This window comes from Myxine glutinosa, chromosome 6, assembly GCF_964187855.1.
Source record: "Myxine glutinosa chromosome 6, kmMyxGlut1.1, whole genome shotgun sequence".
In the NCBI taxonomy this organism is placed as follows: Eukaryota; Metazoa; Chordata; class Myxini; order Myxiniformes; family Myxinidae; genus Myxine; species Myxine glutinosa.
The window spans coordinates 58,097,413-58,121,950 of record NC_136266.1 but is presented as its reverse complement, the minus strand read 5'-3'; the positions used below and the strand labels follow the sequence as shown (position 1 = coordinate 58,121,950).

General features: G+C 41.1%; 1 protein-coding gene across 1 annotated transcript in view; it reads right to left on the bottom strand.

Annotated features, from left to right (window-relative positions):
* Positions 1-12,752: 12,752 nt before the first annotated feature.
* LOC137429822 (CUGBP Elav-like family member 4) overlaps positions 12,753-24,538 on the bottom strand; it is a 350,832-nt gene continuing 339,046 nt past the window's right edge. The window contains 3 exon segments of the mRNA XM_078779894.1: positions 12,753-12,878; positions 13,010-13,166; positions 17,026-17,169. Coding sequence (XP_078636020.1) covers positions 13,039-13,166; positions 17,026-17,169 — 272 coding nt within the window. The 3' untranslated portion in view covers positions 12,753-12,878; positions 13,010-13,038.

Below are 24,538 nucleotides of genomic sequence, written 5' to 3'. Positions count from 1 at the left end.
CATAGGTCATGTGTTATAGGCGCCATCTTGGAAAAACCTAAAAACGTTGCACCTCTATGTCTCCAAAACCGCTCTATGGAAAACATTGAAACGTGGCTCATTGTAAATAACTCCATATGGGGAATAGGTGTTGTTAACGATGACGTCATTGGTGCCATAATTATGACGTCATAATCCGACAGGGACAACGCATAGTCTGATCAGTTTGAAATTTATCGAGCATGATCTATGCAACAATTATATCAGAGAATATAAATTTATGATGTCATCGCTCACGTGTTCTGGCAGCCATATTGGATTAAAAATAAAAGAAACGCTCAAAAACAGAAGAGTTGGCTCACACCAAGTTGACTGTGCAGGGTAAGTATTCTATGAATACCATCTAGTTTCATTATGCAGCCTGTGACCGTTTGTTGCATCATTTTCTGGAAGCGTGGCTGTGCTGCTGATGTAGTGCCCCTGTTCCCAGTAAGCCGGTACTCATTTTGCCGACCTCCGAAGGATGACAGGCTGAGTCAACCCACCTGGTGTTATTTCAACGGAAGGACATGGGCTTAAACTCAAGACCCTCAGATCTCAAATCAGCCACCTTAACTGTTATGCCAACACCAGGCTTTACATGGCTAGTAATAAGTGTACTGTGTGTAGACAAAGTCAAATTACATGGTATGCCACCATAATCTCCAAATTGGCTACCCATTATCTCGGCTTATGGGGAGTCTAAATCACGTGTACCTGAAAATATGTTGTCAAATCTTGCATAAGACAAAACCACTTATTGGCAAAAAGAATGCATTGCAGTTCCATAGATGGTAAAATAAACCATGAGAACACAGATAAAGCAACCCCACCAACTATTTGTATTTGGATGTGCTTCAATCAGATTATATTATTTTAGAACTGGAGATGAAATAAAAAAGTCGAAGAAAATTGAGGTTTCGGTCAATTAAGTAGGTCAATTATGTTTGAGTCCATAGAGGGGATTGATGAGGAAGAAGGGACTCTGAGTGGAGGAGATGATATTGAGAAAAGACTAGAAAGAGGAGACTACGTTAAGAAAAGACTAAAGAGGTGACTGCATTGAGGAGCGGAGACTACAGAGGAGACTACATTTGAAATTGGAGTCAAAAGATGAGACAACATTGAGAAGTAAAGAGGAGATTACATTGGGAGGTCACAAAAGAGAAGACTACATTAAAAAGAGGACACTAAAGATGAAACTGCATTGAGAGTCTAGGCATGACGACGTGTTATAGGTGTAGGCGATTGACCAAAAAAAAATGACATCAGTAGGCCTACTTGAAAAAACTTCGAGAGAGCCATTATAGAGACACAAGAATATATCAAGTGATGAAAATCCTACTCTCATTAATAATGAAACAAGAAAACGTCATGCAGAGCACAATACTTGCAGCAAAATCCACCCCCCCCCCCTAAAAAAAAGGTTGCCACTGGTCCATCAAATTGTCCATTTCATAAAGATTAAAATTGACGATCTTGATCAAAAACTCTGGTTAATAGGTTTTTCTCTGGTTTTTCAGATGAAAATTGATGACTTTAGAAGTTGGACCATGAGTTAACCTTTTGACCCTTTGACCTAAAAAATATTTCGTTTTCCCAATTCAGTGAGGCACTATGCAAATGTTGTTCAATTTTTCAGTCAATCGGATGGAAATTGATGATTTTTCAGATGAAAATTGATGATTTTGGAAGTTTGATCTATAGTTGACATTTGACCTTGTGACCTCAAAAATAGTTGGTTTACCAATTTCGTGAGGTACTGTGCAAATGCTGTTAAACTGTCAAGTCAATTGGATGAAAATTGATGATTTTCCAGATGAAAATTGATGATTTTGGAAGTTTAGCCTTGAGTTGACCTTTGACCTTTTGATCTCAAAAATAGTTGGTGTCCCAACTTTGTGACTCAATATACAAATGCTGTTCAATTTTCAAATAAATCAGATGAAAAATGGAGATTTTATAAATGTGACCTCCAGATGACCTTTGGCCTCAAAATCAATAGGCTTCTCAACTGTGACGACCTCTACAACTTGGTGAAGTTTCATGATGATTGGTTTCAAATTGTGACCTGTAGGCGAGAGACAAACAAACAGACAGACAAACAAGATGTCATGCGGAGCACGATACTTGCAAAATCCGCCCCCCCCCCTCCCCAAGAAAAAATTTCCATTGATACAGCAAATTGTCCATTTGACCAAGATTAAAATTGACAATCTTGATCAAACCTCGGGTCAATAGGAAGAAAAGTGACGATTTTTCAGATGAAAAATGATGATTTTAGAAGTTTGACCTGGAGTTGACCTTTGACCTTTTGACCTCAAAAATAGTTGGTTTCCCTATTTAGTGACTCGATATGCAAATGCTGTTCTATTTTCAAGTCAATCGGATGAAAATTGATGGTTTTTCAGATGGAAATTGATTATTTTGGAAGTCTGACCTTGAGTTGACCTTTCAACCTCAAAAAAAAATAGTTAGATTCCCAATTCAGTGAGGCAATATGAAAATGGTGTGCTATTTTCAAGTCAATTGGATGAAAATTGATGGGTTTTCAGATGAAAATTGATTATTTTGGAAGTTTGACCTTGAGTTGACCTTTGGCCTTTTGACCTTAAAAATAGTTGGTTTCCCTATTCAGGCAGGCAATATGCAAATGCTGTTTTATTCTCAAGTCAATCGGATGAAAATTGACGGTTTTTCAGATGGAAATTGATTATTTTGGAAGTCTGACCTTGAGTTGACCTTTCAACCTCAAAAAAAAAAGTTAGATTCCCAATTCAGTGAGGCAATATGAAAATGGTGTGCTATTTTCAAGTCAATTGGATGAAAATTGATGGGTTTTCAGATGAAAATGGATTATTTTGGAAGTTTGACGTTGAGTCGACCTTTGACATTTTGACCTCAATAATAGTCAGTTTCCCTATTTAGTGACTCAATATGCAAATGCTGTTGAATTTTCAAGTCAATCGGATTAAAAATGGCGACTTTAGACATTTGACCTCCAGATGACCTTTGACATTTGACCCCAAAATTAAGAGGCTTCTCATTTGTGACGACCTCTACAACTTGGTGAAGTTTCATGACGATCAGTTTTAAATTGTGACCTGTAGGCCGGTGACAGATAGACAAACAAGAAACGTCATGCAGAGCACAATACCTGCAAAATCCACCCCCCCTCCCCCCCCAAAAAGGATGCCATTGATCCATCAAATTTAATTTAATTGTCCATTTCATCCAGATTAAAATTGACGATCTCGATCAAAGCTTGGGTCAATAGGATGAAAATTGATGCTTTTTCAGATGAAAATGTATGATTTTGGAAGTTTGACCTGGAGTTGACCTTTGACCTTTTGACCTCAACTAGTTGGTTTCCCAATTTAGTGACTCGATATGCAAATGCTGTTCTATTTTCAAGTCAATCGGATGAAAATTGACGGTTTTTCAGATGAAAATTGATTATTTTGGAAGTCTGACCTTGAGTTGACCTTTCAACCTCAAAAATAGTTAGATTCCCAATTGAGTGCGGCAATATGAAAATGCTGTTCTATTTTCAAGTCAATTGGATGAAAATTGATTGTTTTTCAGATGAAAATTGATGATTTCGGGAATTTGACCTTGAGTTGATATTTGACCTTTTGACCTCAAAAGTACTTGGTTTCCCAATTTAGTGACTCAATGTGGAAATGCTGTTCAATTTTCAAGTCAATCGGATGAAAATTGATGGGTTTTCAGATGAAAATTGATTATTTTGGAAGTTTGACCTTGAGTTGACCATTGACATTTTGACCTCAATAATTTAGTTTCCCTATTTAGTGACTCAATATGCAAATGTTGTTGAATTTTCAAGTCAATCGGATGAAAAATGGCAATTTTAGAAATTCAACCTCCAGCCAACTTTTGACCTTTGACCTCAAAATCGATAGGCTTATCATTAGTGATGACCTCTTGACTTGGTAAAGTTTCATGACGATCAGTTCAAAATTGTGACTTGTAGGTCGGTGACAGACAGACAAACAGACAGAATAACAAACACAACCGACCAATATACTTGAAAAATATTAGATTTTGCAAGTTACAAGAAGACGTCATGCAGAGCACGATACTTGCAAAATGCACCCCCCCCCCCTCCCCCCAAAAAGGTTGCAATTCATTCAGCAAATTGTCCATTTCATTAAGATAAAAATTGACGACCTTGATCAAAGCTCGAGTCAATAGGATGAAAAGTGACGATTTTAGAAGCTTGACCTAGAGTTGACCTTTGACCTCAAAAATAGTTGGTTTCCAATTTAGTGAGGCACTATGCAAATTCTGTTAAATTTTCAAGTCAATCGGATGAAAATTGATGATTTTGGAAGTTTGACCTTGAGTTGACCTTTGACCTTTTGACCTTAAAAATAGTTGGTTTCCCTATTCAGGCAGGCAATATGCAAATGCTGTTTTATTCTCAAGTCAATCGGATGAAAATTGATGATTTTGGAAGTTTGACCTTGAGTTGACCTTTGGCCTTTTGACCTTAAAAATAGTTGGTTTCCCTATTCAGGCAGTCAATATGCAAACGCTGTTCCATTCTCAAGTAAATCGGATGAAAATTGATGGTTTTTCAGATGAAAATGGATGATTCTGGAAGTTTGACCTTGAGTTGACCATTGACATTTTGACCTCAATAAGTTAGTTTCCCTATTTAGTGACTCAATATGCAAATGTTGTTGAATTTTCAAGTCAATCGGATGAAAAATGGCAATTTTAGAAATTCAACCTCCAGCCAACTTTTGACCTTTGACCTCAAAATCGATAGGCTTATCATTAGTGACGACCTCTTGACTTGGTAAAGTTTCATGATGATCAGTTCAAAATTGTGACTTGTAGGTCGGTGACAGACAGACAAACAGACAGAATAATAAACACAACCGACCAATATACAGTACTTGAAAAATATTAGATTTTGCAAGATACAAGAAGACGTCATGCAGAGCACGATACTTGCAAAATCCACCCCCCCCCTCCCCCAAAAAAGGTTGCAATTCATTCAGCAAATTGTCCATTTCATGAAGATAAAAATTGACGACCTTGATCACAGCTCGGGTCAATAAGATGAAAAGTGACGATTTTAGAAGCTTGACCTAGAGTTGACCTTTGACCTCAAAAATAGTTGGTTTCCAATTTAGTGAGGCACTATGCAAATGCTGTTAAATTTTCAAGTCAATCGGATGAAAATTGATGATTTTGGAAGTTTGACCTTGAGTTGACCTTTGGCCTTTTGACCTTAAAAATAGTTGGTTTCCCTATTCAGGCAGTCAATATGCAAACGCTGTTCCATTCTCAAGTAAATCGGATGAAAATTGACGGTTTTTCAGATGAAAATTGATGATTCTGGAAGTTTGACCTTGAGTTGATCTTTGACATTTTGACCTTAAAATAGTTGGTTTCCCTATTCAGGCAGTGAATATGCAAACGCTGTTCTATTCTCAAGTAAATCGGATGAAAATTGACGGTTTTTCAGATGAAAATTGATGATTCTGGAAGTTTGACCTTGAGTTGCCTTTGACATTTTGACCTCAAAAAACGTTGGTTTCCCTATTTAGTGACTCGATATGCAAATGCTGTTCAATTTTCAAGTCAATCGAATGAAAATTGAGGATTTTAGAAATTTGAAGAAAGTGGTTGACCTTTGGCCTATCTTGACCTTTTGACCTCAAAAATATTGAGGATTTTGTCGGACCACGAACTCTACCATTTGGTGAAGTTTCGTGAAGATCGGTTTAAAATTGTGACCTGTACGCAGGTATAAGTGTGCGGACAGACAAACACACACAAACCGGAGTGATCAACATACTTGTCAAAAAAAATATTTGGGGCCAAGTAACAAGCGCGGGCCAAATATTACTTGGGCCAAGTAATAGCCTACGATGAGCCTATAGCCTACGACCAATATACTTGAAAAATCTTCGATTTTGCAAGTAATAAGAAAGTTTCACCACATTATATAGTAAATCATACTCGGCACGCTTTGCACTTGAACTAGTATAGCCTACGTTGAGGTGTATTGGACGCTTGTGACTATTTCGAGCGCATTATCTTTTGAATGTCTCATATAACCACTCCTATTTCAACAAGACTAATGCAAAGCCATCCAGCAGCCAGATACAAGTCTCAACGATACACCTGCCATAGTCTCGGCCCAGGAGAGCACTCGCCATGCTGCTTTCTCACAAGTGGGAAGCAGAGATGCAAGTGAGAAAAGAGATGTCCCTTTATATTATCAAAGATAACCAAAAAACACTAGATTGGAAGCTTCTCGGTTTTATATTAATCTACATCCTGTCTGGTCTTGCACTTATGAGCCCACAGCTCCTCTGGAAGCCATTCAGAATGACTGCGCATCGGACAACTTATTCATTGTCAACCTTCCAAAGTGCTCACCAGCAATGCTCTGTCTCCTTTTTTTGCTTGTAGAATCGCATCTCCATATGTGCATCCAATTACGCTTCTGTGCAGCTCCCTGGAATTCACGTCATCTCCCACATTCCCTTATACACTCATGAACCATCCTCCCTAAACTCACCTTTTTCAGCCTCTATGTCTATACATCCCAAAGTTTGCAACTTCGCATGTTTCTATCAGCTCAATTTTCTGAGCCTGGACAAGAAAAATATATACATAAGTATACATTTGCATTTCCATGAACCTGGACACTAAAGCAGAGACACATGCCAGAGCTGGTAGTACAATAAACTGATATAATTCATGAGTTTCACATGAAACGTTCTTTTTTTTTCTTCTTTACAGGAATGAGGCTCATGGAGGAGCAAGGTAGATCTGACAGTGGGACAAACTCAAAGGTAATCAATGAACAGGATAAGAGGAGGAGGGAGGAAACATTGAATCTACCAAGGGTGACAGTTGTGTTAGGAGAGGTTTTTGGGGTAACAAAGATCATGGGACAAATGAGACTAAGTGTGCTCTCTCTAGTTACGTTCGCCACCAAAAGTGGATGGAGGTTGTTTTCACCCCTGTCTATCTGTCTGTGGGTATGATATCTCAAAAGGTTATTGACGGATTCGGATGAAATATGGTGGATGAGTTGGGTGTGTGAAAAGGATGAAATTATTCCATTTTGGTGAAGATCCCGAACAGGATACGAGCATTTTAAAATATTTTGAAGTGATTCTTCATCATTGAGGGATCGGGCCAAATACGATATAAAGCAGGATATTTCAAAAAGGTGTGGACGGTCTATGACAAAACTAGGTGGATGAGTTGTGGAGGTGACAAGAACAAGCAGATTAAATTTTGGTTAAAATCCGGATGCAGATGCGACCAATTAGTGGGTTACAACGCGAAAACTGTTCAGCCTGGCGGAGGTAGCGCTCCACCGAGTGCAGTTTTATTTTGGTATAAAATCAATGGAATTGTTGGCCTACTTGGTGCAATTTTTCTTTCCTGAAAATCCCTTTCCAGTCACACATCTTGTTTATGCCGTGTACCCGCTCCAGCCCTCTCTCTTCCACAGATCTCCTGAAGTCCCTGCTCCCTACTGTTGTTGTGCTTCCCTCTCTCTCCCTCTCTTTCCACCCGCTCCCTTTATTATCTGTTTATATGTGTTAGCTCTCATTCGAGCCTAGACAGTATACAAAAAACTAGAACAATGCGACTGTGTCGCCAATATACCTCCGAATAGTCCCACAACGGGAAGATGCCATCACTCTGCATATGTATGGATAGGGGATCACGTTTGTGAAGTTTCGTGTTGATCGGATAAGGTTCGGATTAAAACATTTTTGGCTGGAAAACCACTTCACCTATGATGTCATCATTATCATGCTTTTGTTCCCCATTGGGAGTACTTGACAATGTGCCAAGTTTCAAATTGTTCCATTCAGCGGTTTCTGAGAAATATTCTTTAATTTTTGCTTTTAATCCAAGATGGCTGCCATACCACGTGACATATGACGTCACAATTACCAGAAAAACATTCTGCATGGGTGTCACTCCTCCCCTGAAAGTTTCGTCTCAATCAGACATGTGGTTGCTGAGAAAAACGAGGTTTAGCCCGGACGGACGGACGTACGGAAGGACATACTGACGGACATCCCGAAAACATAATGGCTTTGTGGGCGGAGGCATACATATATACATAGGTACAGATTATATATATATGTAATCTACCATTTGTAGCCAGACGTGGCCAGACGGAAGTAGCCAGACGGAAGCCTCTCCTCAGTGAAAGACACATGAAAGCCCGCTTGGAGTTTGCAAAAAAGCACCTAAACGACTCTCAGAATGAGAAACAAGATTCCGTGGTCTGATGAAACCAAGATTGAACTGTTTGGCTTCCGTCTGGCCACTCTGCCATAAAGCCCAGATCGGTGGAGTGTTGCAGTGATGGTTGTCCTTCTGGAAGTTTCTCCCATCTCCACACAGGATCTCTGGAGCTCAGCCAGAGTGACCATCGGGTTCTTGGTCACGTCTCTTACCAAGGCCCTTCTCCCCCGATTGCTCAGTTTGGACGTGCGGCCAGCTCTAGGAAGAGTCCTCGTTGTTCCAAACTTCTTCTATTTAAGAATTATGGAGGCCACCGTGCTCTTGGGAACCTTCAATGCAGCAGAAATGTTTTTGTAGGCTTCCCCAGATCTGTGCCTCGACACAATCCTGTCTCTGAGCTCTGCAGGCAGTTCCTTCGACCTCATGGCTTGGTTTTCGCTCTGATATGCATTGTCAGCTGTGAGACCTTATATAGACAGGTGTGTGCCTTTCCTAATCATGTCCAATCAATTGAATTTATCACAGGTGGACTCCAATCAAGGTGTAGAAACATCTCAAAGATGATCAAGAGAAATGAGAGGCACCTGAGCTAAATTTCAAGTGTCATAGCAAAGGGTCTGAATATTTATGTAAATGTGATATTTCAGTTTTTTCTTTTTAATAAATTTACAAAACTTTCTAAAATCCTGTTTTCTCTTTGTCATTATGGGGTATTGAGTGTAGATTGATGAGGGAAAAATGAATTTAAACGATTTCACCATAAGGCTGCAACATAACAAAATGTGAAAAAAGTGAAGGGGTCTGAATACTTTCTGAATGCACTGTGTATATATATATATATATATATATATACACACACACACATACATACATATCTACACACACACACACACACACACACACACACACACACACACACACACACACACACACACACACACACACACATCAAGAATGATGCTTAAAATTCCTGTTTTCACACTTTCCCTTTGGGGTTTATTATGTGCATCGTAAAAACTTTTGTCTATTTATATAAAAAACCCCTAAGGAGAAGTGTGCAAACTTGAATTTTAAGCATTATTCCTGATACCTGGTTCTGTGTTCCAGCTGCATCAGCAAATGGTTTGAGCGGAATAAAAGACAAAGACTGAAAAATGAAAAGATGGAAAAAACAGCACAACTCTTGTATTTTCATTTCGTATCATATACACTTTATACATTTGGAAGAAACTTGGGGATTAAACTAAGAGGAACAAAATGGGAAGGGTGGGGGTGGAGAGAGAGAAAGGAAACAAGGTAATTGGAAGTTGGAAAAAGAGGAAAAGTTTGGGAGGAGTAATGCGAGTTTGTAAACAAGGGGATGATTAGAGGGGAAACCGGCGAGTGGTGGTTGATGGGGGATGGGTGAGGGTAGGAGTAGTGGTGGGGGCATTATAATCTGCCAATTATTGTACGTAATATATAAATTAGAATCACCCCATAGTTTCTAAAACTACATTTATTACTTACACGAAATCGAAGAAAGAGCTATAAGTTAACACAGGGGATGACCACTGCTGAAGTTTCGGTAAACTCTAAAATAGTCATGAGGAATCTCCGGCCCATGGGCCACATACGCCTGGTGACATGGTTTGATCAGGCCCATGTGGTGATATTTTATGGAGCTGATGTCAGTGAAATAGAAAACAACTTCAGAAAAGGAACAACATGTATTCCATCCAACATGGCCACTCTCATCAAAAGGAAGCAAATTTCAAGTTACTTTAAAATTGCTTTTAGTATTAGGACCGTTATTAAAATGTATATCATTTTCAATGTTACTTTTGTTTAATTTTCATCACTAATCAGAATGTTTAGTTATGTTACAATCATTGTTATATCTACAGTAAAAAACAGTGGAACTAGAACGGCACTCAGTAGAGAGCATACCTCGGCCAGGTGAACAGTTTACGTTTTGTGTCCCAGAGTGGACCAGAAAATCACAATAAAGAATCACATTTAATCAAAATCATCCATCCACAACTTTTTGAGATATCCTGCTGTATATCGTTTTTGGCCGTATCTCCCAATGGTGAAGAATCACTTTAAAGATTATACTGGTTCTATCCGGATCCGGATCTTCACCAAAATCGAATCTATTTGTCCTTGTCACACGCACAACCTGTCCACCAAGTTTTGTCCAAATCCGTCCATAACTCTTTGAAATATCCTGCTATATGTTGCTTTTAGCCCAATCACTCAATGGTGAAGAATCACTTAAAAAATTAAATAACTCTCATATCCGAATCCATATTCAGATCTTCACCAAAATCGAATATATTCTTCCTTGTCAGACACCATACCTGCCCTCCACAAAGTTTCGTCCAAATCCGTCCATAACGTTTTGAGATATCCTGCTATGTATCGTTTTTGGCCCGATCTCCCAATAGTGAAGAATCACTTAAAAAATTCTAGTAGCCGGATCCGAATCCGGATATTCACCAAAATCTAATCATTTCGTCCTTGTCAAATTTTTGACAATCAAATTTTTTGATTTTGAAACTCAAAATTTTGAGTGAAACAATCAAACAATTTCAAACAATTGAAATTTTGAAACAATCAAATTCAAATCAAATTTTTGACACCTTTGGTGGTGGAGGTAACGAGAACGACACTCAGTGGAGCACATACATCCGCCAGGCTGAACAGTTTATGTTTTGTATCCCAATGATAGGCCGGATCTGGATCCGTACCTGAAACATAATCGAATCGGCTTGTTCTTGTCACATATCCAACTCATCCACCAAGTTTTGTCCAAATCCATTCACGATTGTTTTAGATATCCTGATCACAGACAAACAAACAGACACACAGGGGTGAAAACATAACCTCCACTACCAAATTTGGTGGCAGGGGTAACTGGAGCGGCACTCGGTAGAGCACGTACCTCCACCAGGCTGAACAGTTTAGGCTTTGCATCCCACTGGATAGGCCAGATCTGGATTCTGACCTGAACCAAAATCGAATTGGCTTGTTCTTGTCACATATCCAACTCATCCACCAAGTTTCGTCCAAATATGTCCATAACTGTTTGAGATATCGTATTATATGTTTTTGGCTCCATCTCTAAATGGTGAAGAATCACTTCAAATTACAGTATCTGTATCTTCACCAAAATAGAATCAATTCTTCCTTGTTACATACACTCAACCTCTCCACCAAATTTCGTCCGAATTCGTCCACAACATTTTGAGATATCCTGTTGACAGACAGACAAACAGGTAACGATTTGTTCCATTACTTATCTGAATATGTGTTGTTTAAATTACTAACACATATAACCGGCCAGCAACAAGTTTACCAATAGCTGTTACGGCCCTCCGATTAGGAAAGGTCCCTTCCACCAACCATTTTTAAAGGGTATATGGGTACTGCAACAATTACATGGATGTAAAGAAGTTAAAATCACACACAGACTCAAAAACGTCACTTCAAATGTGCTTTATTTGTCGTGCGTGGCAGAGACATAAAGGGTTATTTACACAGAATTCGGGCTGTCAGGCCTCCGCCACCCGCACCCAATGTCCGGTCTCCAGGCACCGAGGAGACGCCAAGCGCTGAATATAATAACAATAATCATAATAATACACGGTCTTAAATAATTCAATGGGGGATAAGGGTGGCTGATATGTACACAACTATCCGTGTTCACAACTCTTTTTTTTATCTTCTTCAGATAAATCATCTTGGCTGGCACGCGTTTTTCTCTTAATGAAGAAAATCGTAAAATTATGGAATGTAACTACTCTATAGGTTTATACGCCGCTACTGGCTAGGCCCGGTCGCTAAAACCTAACGACAGGGAATTGAAGAAACTCAAAGGTTTCCCGAAATAAAATCCTCGTTAGTTTAGGTCCTCTTCCACTTCGTTTCCACCTGGTAGTTCGTGTGCATGGCTTCATCACTCAGTCCCATGATATTGAGGCGGGGAAGGAAAAACCACCAACCGTTAGTGCCCCCTACAGATCCACCTAGGAATCGAACCGGGCGAGCCATGACCGACACCCGACGGCCTCAATCTGCTGCTTCCAAACTCGTGTGGGAAAAATAAATCAATAAAGCCACCTCGGAGGTTGTGTTGTTTTGCTATCCTAGACTAGGGGACACCAGCAGAAGATGACCGTGAGGGAACTGTGGCTGTGGGTTTGGTCCAGCAGAGCTTGGACATTCCAGCTCGCCATGTAATTAAACGAAGCAGCCACACCCCAAGGGCTTAAAAATCCTTCGGCCTTTACAATTCCCCCATCGGCTTGGAAGGCCTACGGCTTAAAGCACGACGAAGCATCCTTGTTTTTTTTGCTTTTTTTTCTTCTTCATTTTTTTTTTTAGTAAAAACTTTGGTCCTTTGGTCCGCTATGATCTAAGGAATGACGGCTTCGCAGGGAAGAAAGGCTGGTTCCAGGGCATGGGGCTTCCCGGTGAGGCTGGGACTAGGACCGGGCACCAAGCATTGGCCTTCCGCAGCAGTTTGAAGGCCCCTTAGACAGCGGTACCGCCAGTCATCAAGCTGGCAGTTGTGTGGTTGAGTGCTGTTGGCCTCCAGACCCCAGCATCAGGCCCTAGGTCAGAAAGAGCAGGACACAATTCCTCAAGCTGTATGAAAATTGCAGAAAAGATAACCACATGGCAACGGTGATCTCACACGATAATTGTAAATTGGCGTTTAAGAGGTACATCGATGTTTCATTACCAGGGTTGGTCGGTGCAAACTCCACAGGTTCAATAAGGGCGACTCGAGTCTTTAGGCCTCTTGAGCTGTACCTTGAGGCGTTTTGTTCCTACTTGGAAACCATTCATGGCCTGTATGGCGGCCTGCGCAGAACTGGGGTTATCAAAGCTCACAAAGCCTGTGAGAAGGGGGTGGGGTTGAGTGGAAAATTACAAATAATTACACCAGGTTAGAGTTAAAACTCATCCAGTAGAAGCACATCTATGAAATTTAATCTGAAGGATTATTTGCTAGTTACTACACTTAAATCACATCTCTGAATCCAAGTCCAAGGCCTGAGTCCATTGTACAACACAAATCCTCGTCTAAAAGGATCTGAATTTTGATATATCGAGCGTAAGTTAAGGACACTACGATAAAATATGTGCAGAAAGGCAAACTGCAACCTCTTAAGAAAAACCTTCTGTAATCGCTTAACCCAATATTAAGAAGGGCATTTCAACAATACCCTTTCTAAAAGTTGGGTCACCATGGAGGTCCATCATCTGTGCAGATATTGAAAGTACCACTGAAGTTGCAATGGTGATGAAGAATCTGCAAATGACATTTGCTGAACTTGAAACAATTACTGGAATTAGTTTCAAAAGCCTGGAGGACATCGCGCACGATGAAATTCAAATGAAAATGGTGTGTGTGCACTGGGTGCTGAAATTACTCAATCAGGTAAATAAAAAGAAAAGTCCCGTCGAACATGCCTCGCAAAAACCAGGTTGACCAAAATTAATGATTAAGAGATTATAAATGGATGGAATTTGGTGGCCACTGCGTTCATGCGGTTCTTTACTCAAGGTGTCAATCACATGTACAGTCACGTGAAAAAGTAAGTACACCCCATGTAAAGTTTTGACTTTTTCAACATATTTCAACATACAGCTATTTGATCTTCATTTCAACAATATTGATAGATAAAGGTGATATAATATAACAAATATCATGAAACATTTACATTTTGTAGTCCATTGTATAATTTAAATAAACATAAATGCAAATTTCGCATGTGGAAAAAGTAAGTACACCCCTACATTTATCAATACTTCAAATACCTAAAATTAGAATCAGATGCACCAGCTCAGGTACAAATGATTAGAACATCGTTCGAGAGGATCTTGGAGGAACCTGTCTTATTTAAACCTCAGACATTTAGTTTGGTTTGCTCTTTGTTGTTGAAGTGTGTGGCGTCACCATGCCTAGATCAAATGAGCTCTCTGAGGCCTTCAGAAAGAAGGTTATAGATGCCCACGAGTCTGGGAAGGGATTTAAAAAGATCTCCAAACAATTTGAAATCAATCATTCGACTGTCCGGAATATCATCTACAAGTGGAGAAGATTCCAAACAACTGAAAAACTTGTTCAGGCCAGGCCGCCCCAGCAAGTTCAGCCCGAGAGCAGACCGCAAGATGCTGAAAGAAGTCTCTAAGAACCCCAGAATGTCATCACTGGACCTACAGGTAGCTCTTGCCACTGTTGATGTCAAAGTGCACGAGTCTACCATAAGAAAGAGGCTGCACAAATTTGATCTACATGGGAGGTGTGCCAGGAGGAAACCTTTGCTGTCCAGAAAGAACATCAGCACAAGACTAAAGTTTGCCAATGAACACCTAGGCAAAGACCAGCACTTCTGGAACAATGTGCTCTGGACAGATGAGTCAAAGGTAGAGCTATTTGGCCACAGTACCAGAAGACATGTTTGGCGAAAACCAAAGACAGCATTTGACCACAAGAACCTGATACCAACTGTAAAGCATGGTGGTGCAAATATTATGGTTTGGGGCAGCTTTGCTGCATCAGGGCCTGGGCAGCTCACCATCATAGAATCCACTACGAATTCTTCATTGTACCAGAGGGTGCTTGAGGATAATGTGAGGCCATATGTCGGAAAGTTGAAGCTCAACCGAAGGTGGACCTTGCAACATGACAATGACCCTGAACATACCAGTAAATCCACCAAGGAATGGCTGAAAAGAAAGAAATGGAGGGTTCTGGAATGGCCAAGTCAAAGCCCGGATGTTGTGGGGGGATTTGAAATGAGCTGTGCATGCAAGAAACCCCTCAAACATCGCACAGCTGAAATAATTCTTCATGGAGGAGTGGGCAAAAATTTCTCCCAGTCGAAGTCAGAGACTGGTAGACAGTTATAAGAAACGCCTACTTGAGGTTGTTTCTGCCAAAGGGGGCAATACCACCTATTGGAGCCAAGGGTGTACTTACTTTTTCCACATGCGAAATTTGCATTTATGTTTATTTAAATTATACAATGGACTACAAAATGTAAATGTTTCATGATATTTGTTATATTATATCACCTTTATCTATCAATATTGTTGAAATGAAGATCAAATAGCTGTATGTTGAAATATGTTGGAAAAGTCAAAACTTTACATGGGGTGTACTTACTTTTTCACGTGACTGTACATGGCGTGACTTTGAACCAGGTAGGAATATTAGGTTTCTGGAGATATGACTCTTCAAGTGCGATCTAATTGCGACACACACAAGGTGAGATAGAAGAGCAGTGTTGGAACTTAATAAAGCCCAGAAGGAAGTCAGGTTTCCCAGTCAGGAAGTCAGGTCTCAACTTGAACGTTTAAGAGGTGTCCCAAATGGTGAAGATCATTGTAATCTTATACTTCAGCACTAGGGACTGCTTTCCTATTGCAGAGGGAGCTGCAAATCACCGGCGCCATAAATGATCAGTGATCACCATGACATTTCTAAATGACCACTAGTTGGCTTCAAAATCAAATGTGACATCACCATGATTGGACTTCATTTGCTTCTTCTTTAGGCCGCAAACCTGCATTGGTAACACAATATACATTCCATGGTGTTCAATGATAATGTTCTCTTTTGTGTGGGCGGAAAATTTATTAACGAGAAACAATTCAGCCTGTAACAAGTAAAAAGATACTGAAGTGATGAATCCAAGTCATACATTGATGTTATAAAAATAAATAAATAAATAAACAAACAACGTGACAACTTAGCATTACATCAAATATGTCCCACAGCCAGTAAGTAGTAGGAACACATCTGCGCTAGACTCATGATGCTTTATTACAGCAAGACAATGTAATTTATGTAAGAAAAACTCCTTAGTTATGAAGCAGATTTTGTCAATATAGGCCACCACTCTTTCATGGTGGGACAATTTCCTTGTTCTGTAATGTACATAGGTGATGGAAAACTCACATGAAACTTGACTGCACTACAAATGGGGTGCTTGCTTGAATGTCAACCCATATTGCATCAGTCGGTGCCTGGAGCTTTATTCAATAAAAGTGTTCAAAATAACTTTCTGTATGAAACTGGCATAGCACAGAATACTAAACAAAGCACAATTCCGCAGAGTCAATGCAACCTTGGGTACAACTTAGGATTATTGTGATAGGATGGTGCGGAAGGAACACACTTGTCTTTGAGCTGCCAAGTCTTGGGTTTGATTATAGACCCCATTATAGACGGTTGGATCGGTACTTTGCAGGCTTCATCTTCCCAAAGAGGACACCGTGAGATCATCAACGTCCCCCAACCAATGCTCACGGACCCAGATGCTAGTCGACCAACTAATGATCATCTACCAGCATCAACTAATGATCTTTAATTTTCACCAACTCATACTGGTAACTAAAGCTAATAGACTATTGTTGCCGGTACCCTGAACAAATTCATACTCCTGCCTAACGTGCAGTAGCACCACTTCAGTGGCACAGACGCTCCTCAATAATGATGCAACCAGCGGGCCAAAGTTGTAATCGGATCCCCGGTCCAATACGCATTAACAAGTGATGCAAGTAGATATATCTGAGAAAGAGAGAAAGCTTTGCATTCAAATTCTCATACTCGGTATAGGAAAAGCGATCATATATTTTGAGTTATCAAAAAAAAATCATGATCCTGGTCTAAAGACAAAGTCCACAAAATACGATATTAGCATTTGACAACCAAAGGAATACCCCTGCTGCTGCAGACGAACATACCAAAACATTTACTCTGGTTGGTGGCACGATCAACGAACACCTTGGAAGAGATGACATTGCCAAATGGGAGAAACATCTGGGTCAGCTCCGCATCTCCAAATTCTTGTGGCAGGTGGTAGATGAAGAGATTGCAGCCTTCAGGGCCTGCCGGGGCACAGCAGCAACACACAGGAAATGAGGTAGATACCAAGGTAACAAATCTAATATCCGGTAATCACGATATTCAAACATACAGTGAAGGTCACAGGTTACGACAAGGATCTGGCTCAACGTTTGAGTCGCATCGCTTCACGAGGCCAACATTATCATGGATGGCACTAAAAAGCAACCGAGGTCGTTCTTGTACAAGATTTTGACAGGTGTCAGAGTTAATCTGTCTCCATTTTTCACACATCGCGTCAAAAAGTTCCCTCCGGTGATGTTGCTTAGTCATTCAGAATCAAAAATGCCATTACATCTCAACCCGCAACACTCAATGTGATTTATATCCTGAATCAAAGTAGGACGCGATATCGAGAGCGTGTAATTGTTTCCTTTTGTGACTGCATTATGCATAGTGATGTTTTTCCCCCATTTTGGGGCAAATGGACTTGACTTTGGGACTATTATTGCAGTTCGAATTATGCAGTTGTTTCATTCATTGAAGCTTTTACGAGAAAATTGCAAAATTTCAATGAATAATGTATTAATAATATAATATGACTTGCAGGCATACGTGGAAATTCCACGTAATGTAAAATGTGACTTCAACAATATCATGCAGAGAACAGTTAAACATATTGTTGTGGTTTTGAGGAGTCCCAAAGAGATCCTCGCGTAGTTAAAGTAATTATTTCATAGTTATATTGTTTGGTTTAACTGTCTAAAGGAAATGTTGCTCGACATACGATGCGATTGCGTGTGGTATAAGTCCCAAATATCACTTTTCTCATTCCACATTCTTTCCTACAAACCACCTGCCAAATACTTTCCTCACACATGAACGCATTATCTCAGCAGCCCCTGAAACCGTTTCAAACCGCTTAATGAAGGCCTGTGACAAAAATATTGCACCAAAACCAAAGGCTCACGAGATCATCGAATTTCTTCATGGTGCCCCAAAACCGCTTCAAACAGGTTTTGTGAGGACCAGCAAAAGTATATCACATCAAGAACCAGGCCGGTCACACCATTCATCTTCATCATTCATTGTTTCCTGCATCTTCTGTCTCTGTCCTTTCACTTTCTTCCTTACTTCTTTGCTTTCTGCCCTTGTACACCCTCACTTTCGCGTTCCCACGTCTGATAACTCAGTCGCCGGACTCTCTGCCTCATCTATGGTTCCCGGGCATCCTTACAGAAGCCACATTAAATACGTGCTGCGATTGATGTCACTTCTCATCGGAGGAAATGCCGGTGCCGTGACTGTGTGAGGAGCAAGAGGGGAGCGGAGTGTGGAGGGCCTCAATTTCAGTCAGGATGTGGGAGCCAGAGTCAACGAGTGTAAAGTGTGCAGCTGGTCCGTCCTGTCTCCATCTATTTCTTTCCATCTCATCCTATTTTCCAACCATTCATCCCATCATTCTTAATGCCAAGATGCATGATGCCGGCATACTGTACTGTAGCATTGCATAGGGGATAATTTGGGAATGTATACGTGTTGTGATCAATTCTGCACACACACACACACACACACACACACACACACACACACACACACACACACACACACACACACACACACACACACACACATATATAATTTCATTGTTTTATCTCCCTGTAAATACCTGTTTGCCTGCCATTTGTAAATACAGCTGGATCCCGACACTCACGGTCCCAACATTCGCGGACCCCACGTATTTGCGGTTCATAACATGTGACCTGCTTCTACATTCACGGCCCTGTGCCCTGCGTCGCATAATAACTGCGTCGCATAGAATCGCATAATAACTGGTATATAACCGAAAGGTTTTCAGAGTCATAAGTGTATACAGGACTCACTGCGTTGCCCTGATGAAGCCCCAACAGGGCGAAACCAGGTCGGTAACTGTGAGTTTTTCATACACTTATGACAGTATTTGAACAAAGATCAAAATTATGCTCTGTCGGAGGGTTCTCCTGAGAGCTTGACACACAGAGCGTAGTACTACATGGCAGTGACGTCATTACGTGCGCTCATTAAAAGCTGGAGAACTGAAATTATATTTAGATTGGTTGCTCCTGGCTGCATCCAGGCGATTCCATATAATGAGTGGATACCAGAGATAATGTGCCATGTGGCAGACGGTACTTATCGCTCCCATTAAGGTACAGCATAGCTGGATGGCATACCTTAATGGCGGTTCACCACTGATGGTATGAAATCGCATAGTAACTGATATATATATATATATATATATCAGTTATTATGCGATTATAATATATAATATATATATAATTATATAGATATATACAGCCGCAAATTCCCAGGCAGGAAGCACGAAGAAGTTTCCAGAGGCAAGATGTAATCGTTTAAGTAGACCTACCCAGGAAGCTCCTGGATTAATGATGTCATGCAAAGGAATAGTTTCAGGGCATTCTTGTCTACTTTTCTTTCGGATTCATCTCCACCTGTCCTTAAAAGTTGTCGAGGCAACAATGTCACCATCCTATAAAGATGAACTCAACTCTATATGGCAGTAACAAGCCTATATGGCGCTCTACTCATATAACCAACCCTTCACTCTCTGTTTGTGTTTGGTTAAATAACCTGAAAGAATAATTTTCTGTATTTATTATTTTACATTGTTTATTATATCTCATTGCCTTGCATTAATATTCCTCAAGCTATTTTACACAACTAAGCGTAAGTCACCAGCCCCACGGTTGGACATCATATTTACATTATGATGGTGACATTGAGCTTCAGAAGGTTTCAGTGTCATTCAAGTCATTCTTTGGACATCCTGTGTCAACTCAGAAAAATGCTTTTCTGATTTCGAGTCTGTGCTGACAGGATAGTGTCGAGGTGGCACACACTAACCTTCGAGCTGTCTAGTCCTTGTTTGGTTCTCAACCCAAATATAAACTGTCATATTGGGACTTGGGTTATTGTATTGTTATAATGTGTGTACAGAGCATGGATAAAATTAAAATTTTACATTATAAGCTGACTACCTACATAAGGGCTTATAATCAAGCAATGCGTTTACCCAATTTCAGGGAACTTATAGAATTTGGCCTGGGAAATGATCCAAAGACCTATGTTTACAAAGCATGCCATCACAACCTTAAATCACTCTTGACTTCACTATTTAAACTCATTTTAAAGATACCATGAGAAAAGGAACTGATCCTGGAGGATAAGAGAAAGGGAAGGCTATGGGAGATGAAAAAGTGTCGGGCTAAAGGGAGGCAAGGAAATTCCATGAAACATGGGGAAAGGGGGTGGAAATTCCACCATTTTTGGAAATATACAGTATGTACAGTATATAGGCGTTAGAGAGAACCTGTATTTAAAAAGACTTATTTACTGTACATATATGGTGCTCTTGTTAGAATTTATGAAAGACATTTAAATACTGAGATTGTGTAGTCATGTAGTCATAGTCATGGGGACCGCAAGGCTAACCCCCGCTCTAGCAGGGAAAATCGCCTTAAAATGCCTGTTGTTGTTGTTGTTGTTGTTGTTGTATTTCAATACCGAGATTACGAATTATGAAATGAATTTTGACATTTCTGAGTAAAGCATCAAATTGTCAAATACCACATTATAACCAGAGATGGCTTCAGTAGCAGGTGCTAGCTAAAGAGTGTCTTGGTAAATTAAAGATGTAATGTGAAGTGGGGGGAAAAAAACCAATGAGAAAGCCTAAAGATTGAGTTGTGGATGGAGCATTGCGAAAGGATTTGGCATCGATATCACGGTCGTTATTCATATTTCGCACACCTTGACAGCCACAACGACAAGACACAGAAAATACCACAAAACAACAACACGGCAATTGGGCGAAGCATAATCAATTTGTCTATATTTTAGTGTCTATATCATAATCATAACCAATCTGGTATATTTTAGTGGAGAAAAGTTTCAGTCAACCAATAACACCAGGAGATCAAGGATATCAGACAAAAAAAGTTAAAATACACAACACCCTGACCCAGACACGCACACCCTCACCAATTTCCAAAAATAAGGCATTTGAGCACCATACTGCATGTTGCTTTTGAAGATCCCCCCAATAACAATGAATGAAATGGAGGATAAGAGATGCAGAATTAGGTGCAATTAGGAGATAGTGCTTCCGAAAAGATCGACTGGACAACCCTCCCATCTACTTTCTCAACAATCCTCTCCAAGAAGTTCTGTCGCTCAAGCTTTTGGGTCTCACCATCTGCCATGATCTTTCTTGGGAAAACCACATTTCCAAGCTGGCCTCCAAAGCCAGTCGCCGACTGGGCATCCTCCGTCGTGCGAAGTCCTTCCTAGGCACACCTGAGCTCCTCACCACATACAAGGCTTTCATCCGCAGCTCAATGGAATACTGTTCTCCCCTATGGGCTGGTGCTCCTGCCTCACACCTGGCTCGGCTTCACGCTGTTGAATCCAAAGCTTTCAGAATCATTGGAATCTCCCGCGATGAAGCTATCTCTGAGGGCCTTTCACTCACTCACCGCAGGCAGGTAGGTGGTCTTTCTGTCTTCTACCGACTCCTCTCCGGCCTTGCTCCCCCAGCTCTCTCTGTGCTCTGTCCCCCAAATATTCCTACAGGTCGCACAAGATCTGCCAGCCACCCTCTGATGGTTAAACTGCCGAAATCTCGGCTCTCTGCTCACCTTCACTCTTTCATTCCTCTTTTCTCCCGCCTCTGGAACAAACTCCCACACTCACTTCAATCACACTCCTCCCCCCAGGTCTTCAAAACAGCTGTTCACCACCATCTCTTATCTTCCCCCATCCAAAACCTTGATCTTTTCTACCCCCACTAATTCACCCCAGATCCACCTTGTTTGAAATTCCAACTTCTTTCCTGGAAGTCTTGGCAGTGTCCATATGTTTTATACCTCTCCCACCCCCCCCCCCCCCCTTCCCATGCCTCCCCCCCAAAGCCCTCTCCCTCCCATAGTTCTCTCGATGTCTCCATGTCTCTCGGTCCCTGCTCTCAAATGTTGTGTTTGTGTCCTTCCCCCTCTCTCCCCATCTTGTCTACCGCTCCCGATGTTATTTGTTTTGTGTGTCTGTTTGTCTTTCTGTGTGATTAATGTTCGCTCTTTCACGAGCCTCGATCTTGTATACAAAAAAAAAAAGAAAAAAAAAAAGAAGCTTCCTGCCAAAATATTGGGGTAAATTTGGCAAAAATACAATATTGGCAAAATTGGCAAAATATTGGCAAAAATACAAAATATTGATTGTGGCTTTGTCTCTGTCAGGCTGGAATCGACTCAAGCTGGGATCACCCTGTGTTTTGGAGGGCATGGAGGAAGAAGACGGAGGGCAGACCAGGAAGCCTCAATCTGAAAAGGACAAAGTGGGCCACAAGGTCTGGTTGACGAGCTACTCGTCGCTGGTGCTGCTCGTAGCAATTTTACCTCGTCTTTAAACCGATTTCATCACTGGCTCTCGTCTCACACCTGGTTTTCAAAGTGGGCGACATTGAGTCCTGTGTCCGCCCTGCACATCGTCGAGAAAAGCGAAGGCCTCACTTGTATTCTTATCTTGTTCTACAAGTGTGATCTGTGGTGCCTATAATGGGATAGGAATTTCTTTATTTCTAATCATTGTATATAAGTTTTAATATTTCCATTTACCTCTTGGTATACTTTTGAAATGCTTGGTTCATACCGTTTATTACAGTCTCTTGTCTACCCTCTTCCCTGTAATTTTCTTCATAAATAAACCCTTCAAGAAAACTTGTTCGAGCCATTGCCAATTGGTGTCAATTGCCGTCAATTGCCGTTTGCCGTCGATTTTGACCCAATTGAATGATTTTTGGGGAACGGTGAAAGTTGGAGGAATTATTGAACGTAGTGCATTAAAAGACCATTTGGGCCATCTCCGAGGATGAAACGTACCGGCGCTAAGGATACTGTCTTAATGGAGCCCCTGATGTGATTATATTTATATTTATACATATGTTTCCATATACACTACATGACCAAAAGTATGTGGACACCCACACATCGAACATCTCATTCCAAAATCATGGGCATTAATATGGAGTTGGTCCCCCCTTTGCTGCTATAACAACCCCCACTCTTCTGGGAAGGCTTTCCACTAGATGTTGGAACATTGCTGTGGGGGATTTGCTTCCATTCAGCCACAAGAGCATTAGTGAGGTCAGGTACTGAAATTGGGTGATTAGGCCTGGCTCACAGACGGCGTTCCAATTCATCCGAAAGGTGTATGATGGTATTGAGGTCAGAGCTCTGTGCAGGCCAGTCAAGTTCTTCCACACTGATCTCAACAAACCATTTCTGTATGGACCCCGCTTTGTGCACGGGGGCATTGTCATGCTGAAACAGGAAAGGGCATTCCCCAACATGTTGCCACAAAGCTGGAAGCACACAAGCGCCTAGAATGTCATTGTATGCTGTAGCGTTAAGATTTCCCTTCACTGGAACTAAGGGGCCTAGCCCGAACCATGAAAAACAGCCTCAGACCATTATTCCTCCTCCACCAAACTTTACAGTTGGCACTAAGCATACGGGCAGGTAGCGTTCTCCTGGCATCTGCCAAACCCAGATTCGTCCGTCAGACTGCCAGATGGTGAAGCGTGATTCATCACTCCAGAGAACATGTTTCCACTGCTCCAGAGTTCAATGGCGGTGAGCTTTACACCACTCCAGCCGACGCTTGGCATTGCCCATGGTGATCTTACGCTTGTGTGAGGCTGCTCGGCCATGGAAACCCATTTCATGAAGCTCCTGAAAAAAGGCTGTTGTGCTGATGTTGCTTCCAGAGGGAGTTTGGAACTCGGTAGAGAGTGTTGCAACCGAGGACAGACGATTTTTACGCGGTACGCGCTTCAGCACTCGGCTGTCCCGTTCTGTGAGCTTGTGTGGCCTACCACTTCTCGGCTGAGCTGTTGTTGCTCCTAGACGTTTCCACTTCACAATAACAGCACTTACAGTTGACTGGGAAAGCTCTAGCAGGGCAGAAATTTGATGAACTGACTTGTTGAAAAGGTGGCATTCTATGACGGTGCCACGTTGAAAGTCACTGAGGTCTTCAGTCTACTGCCAATCTACCATTCTACTGCCAATGTTTGTCTATGGAGATTGCATGGCTGTGTGCTTGATTATATTATATCTGTCAGCAATGGGTGTGGCTGAAACAGCCGAATCCACTAATTAGAAGGGGTGTCCGCATACTTTTGGTCATGTCGTGTATATATATATATATATATTTTGTGAGGGTCCTGCAAACTGCCACCTCCGGCAATGGCACACAACATAAAGGTTCCCGAGTTAGTTATTTCTTTATCAAATGTTCCAGAGAGTCCTCCCTATTGACTCGTTGGATTTTCAGGGAAATATGCATTGTGAAGGATTA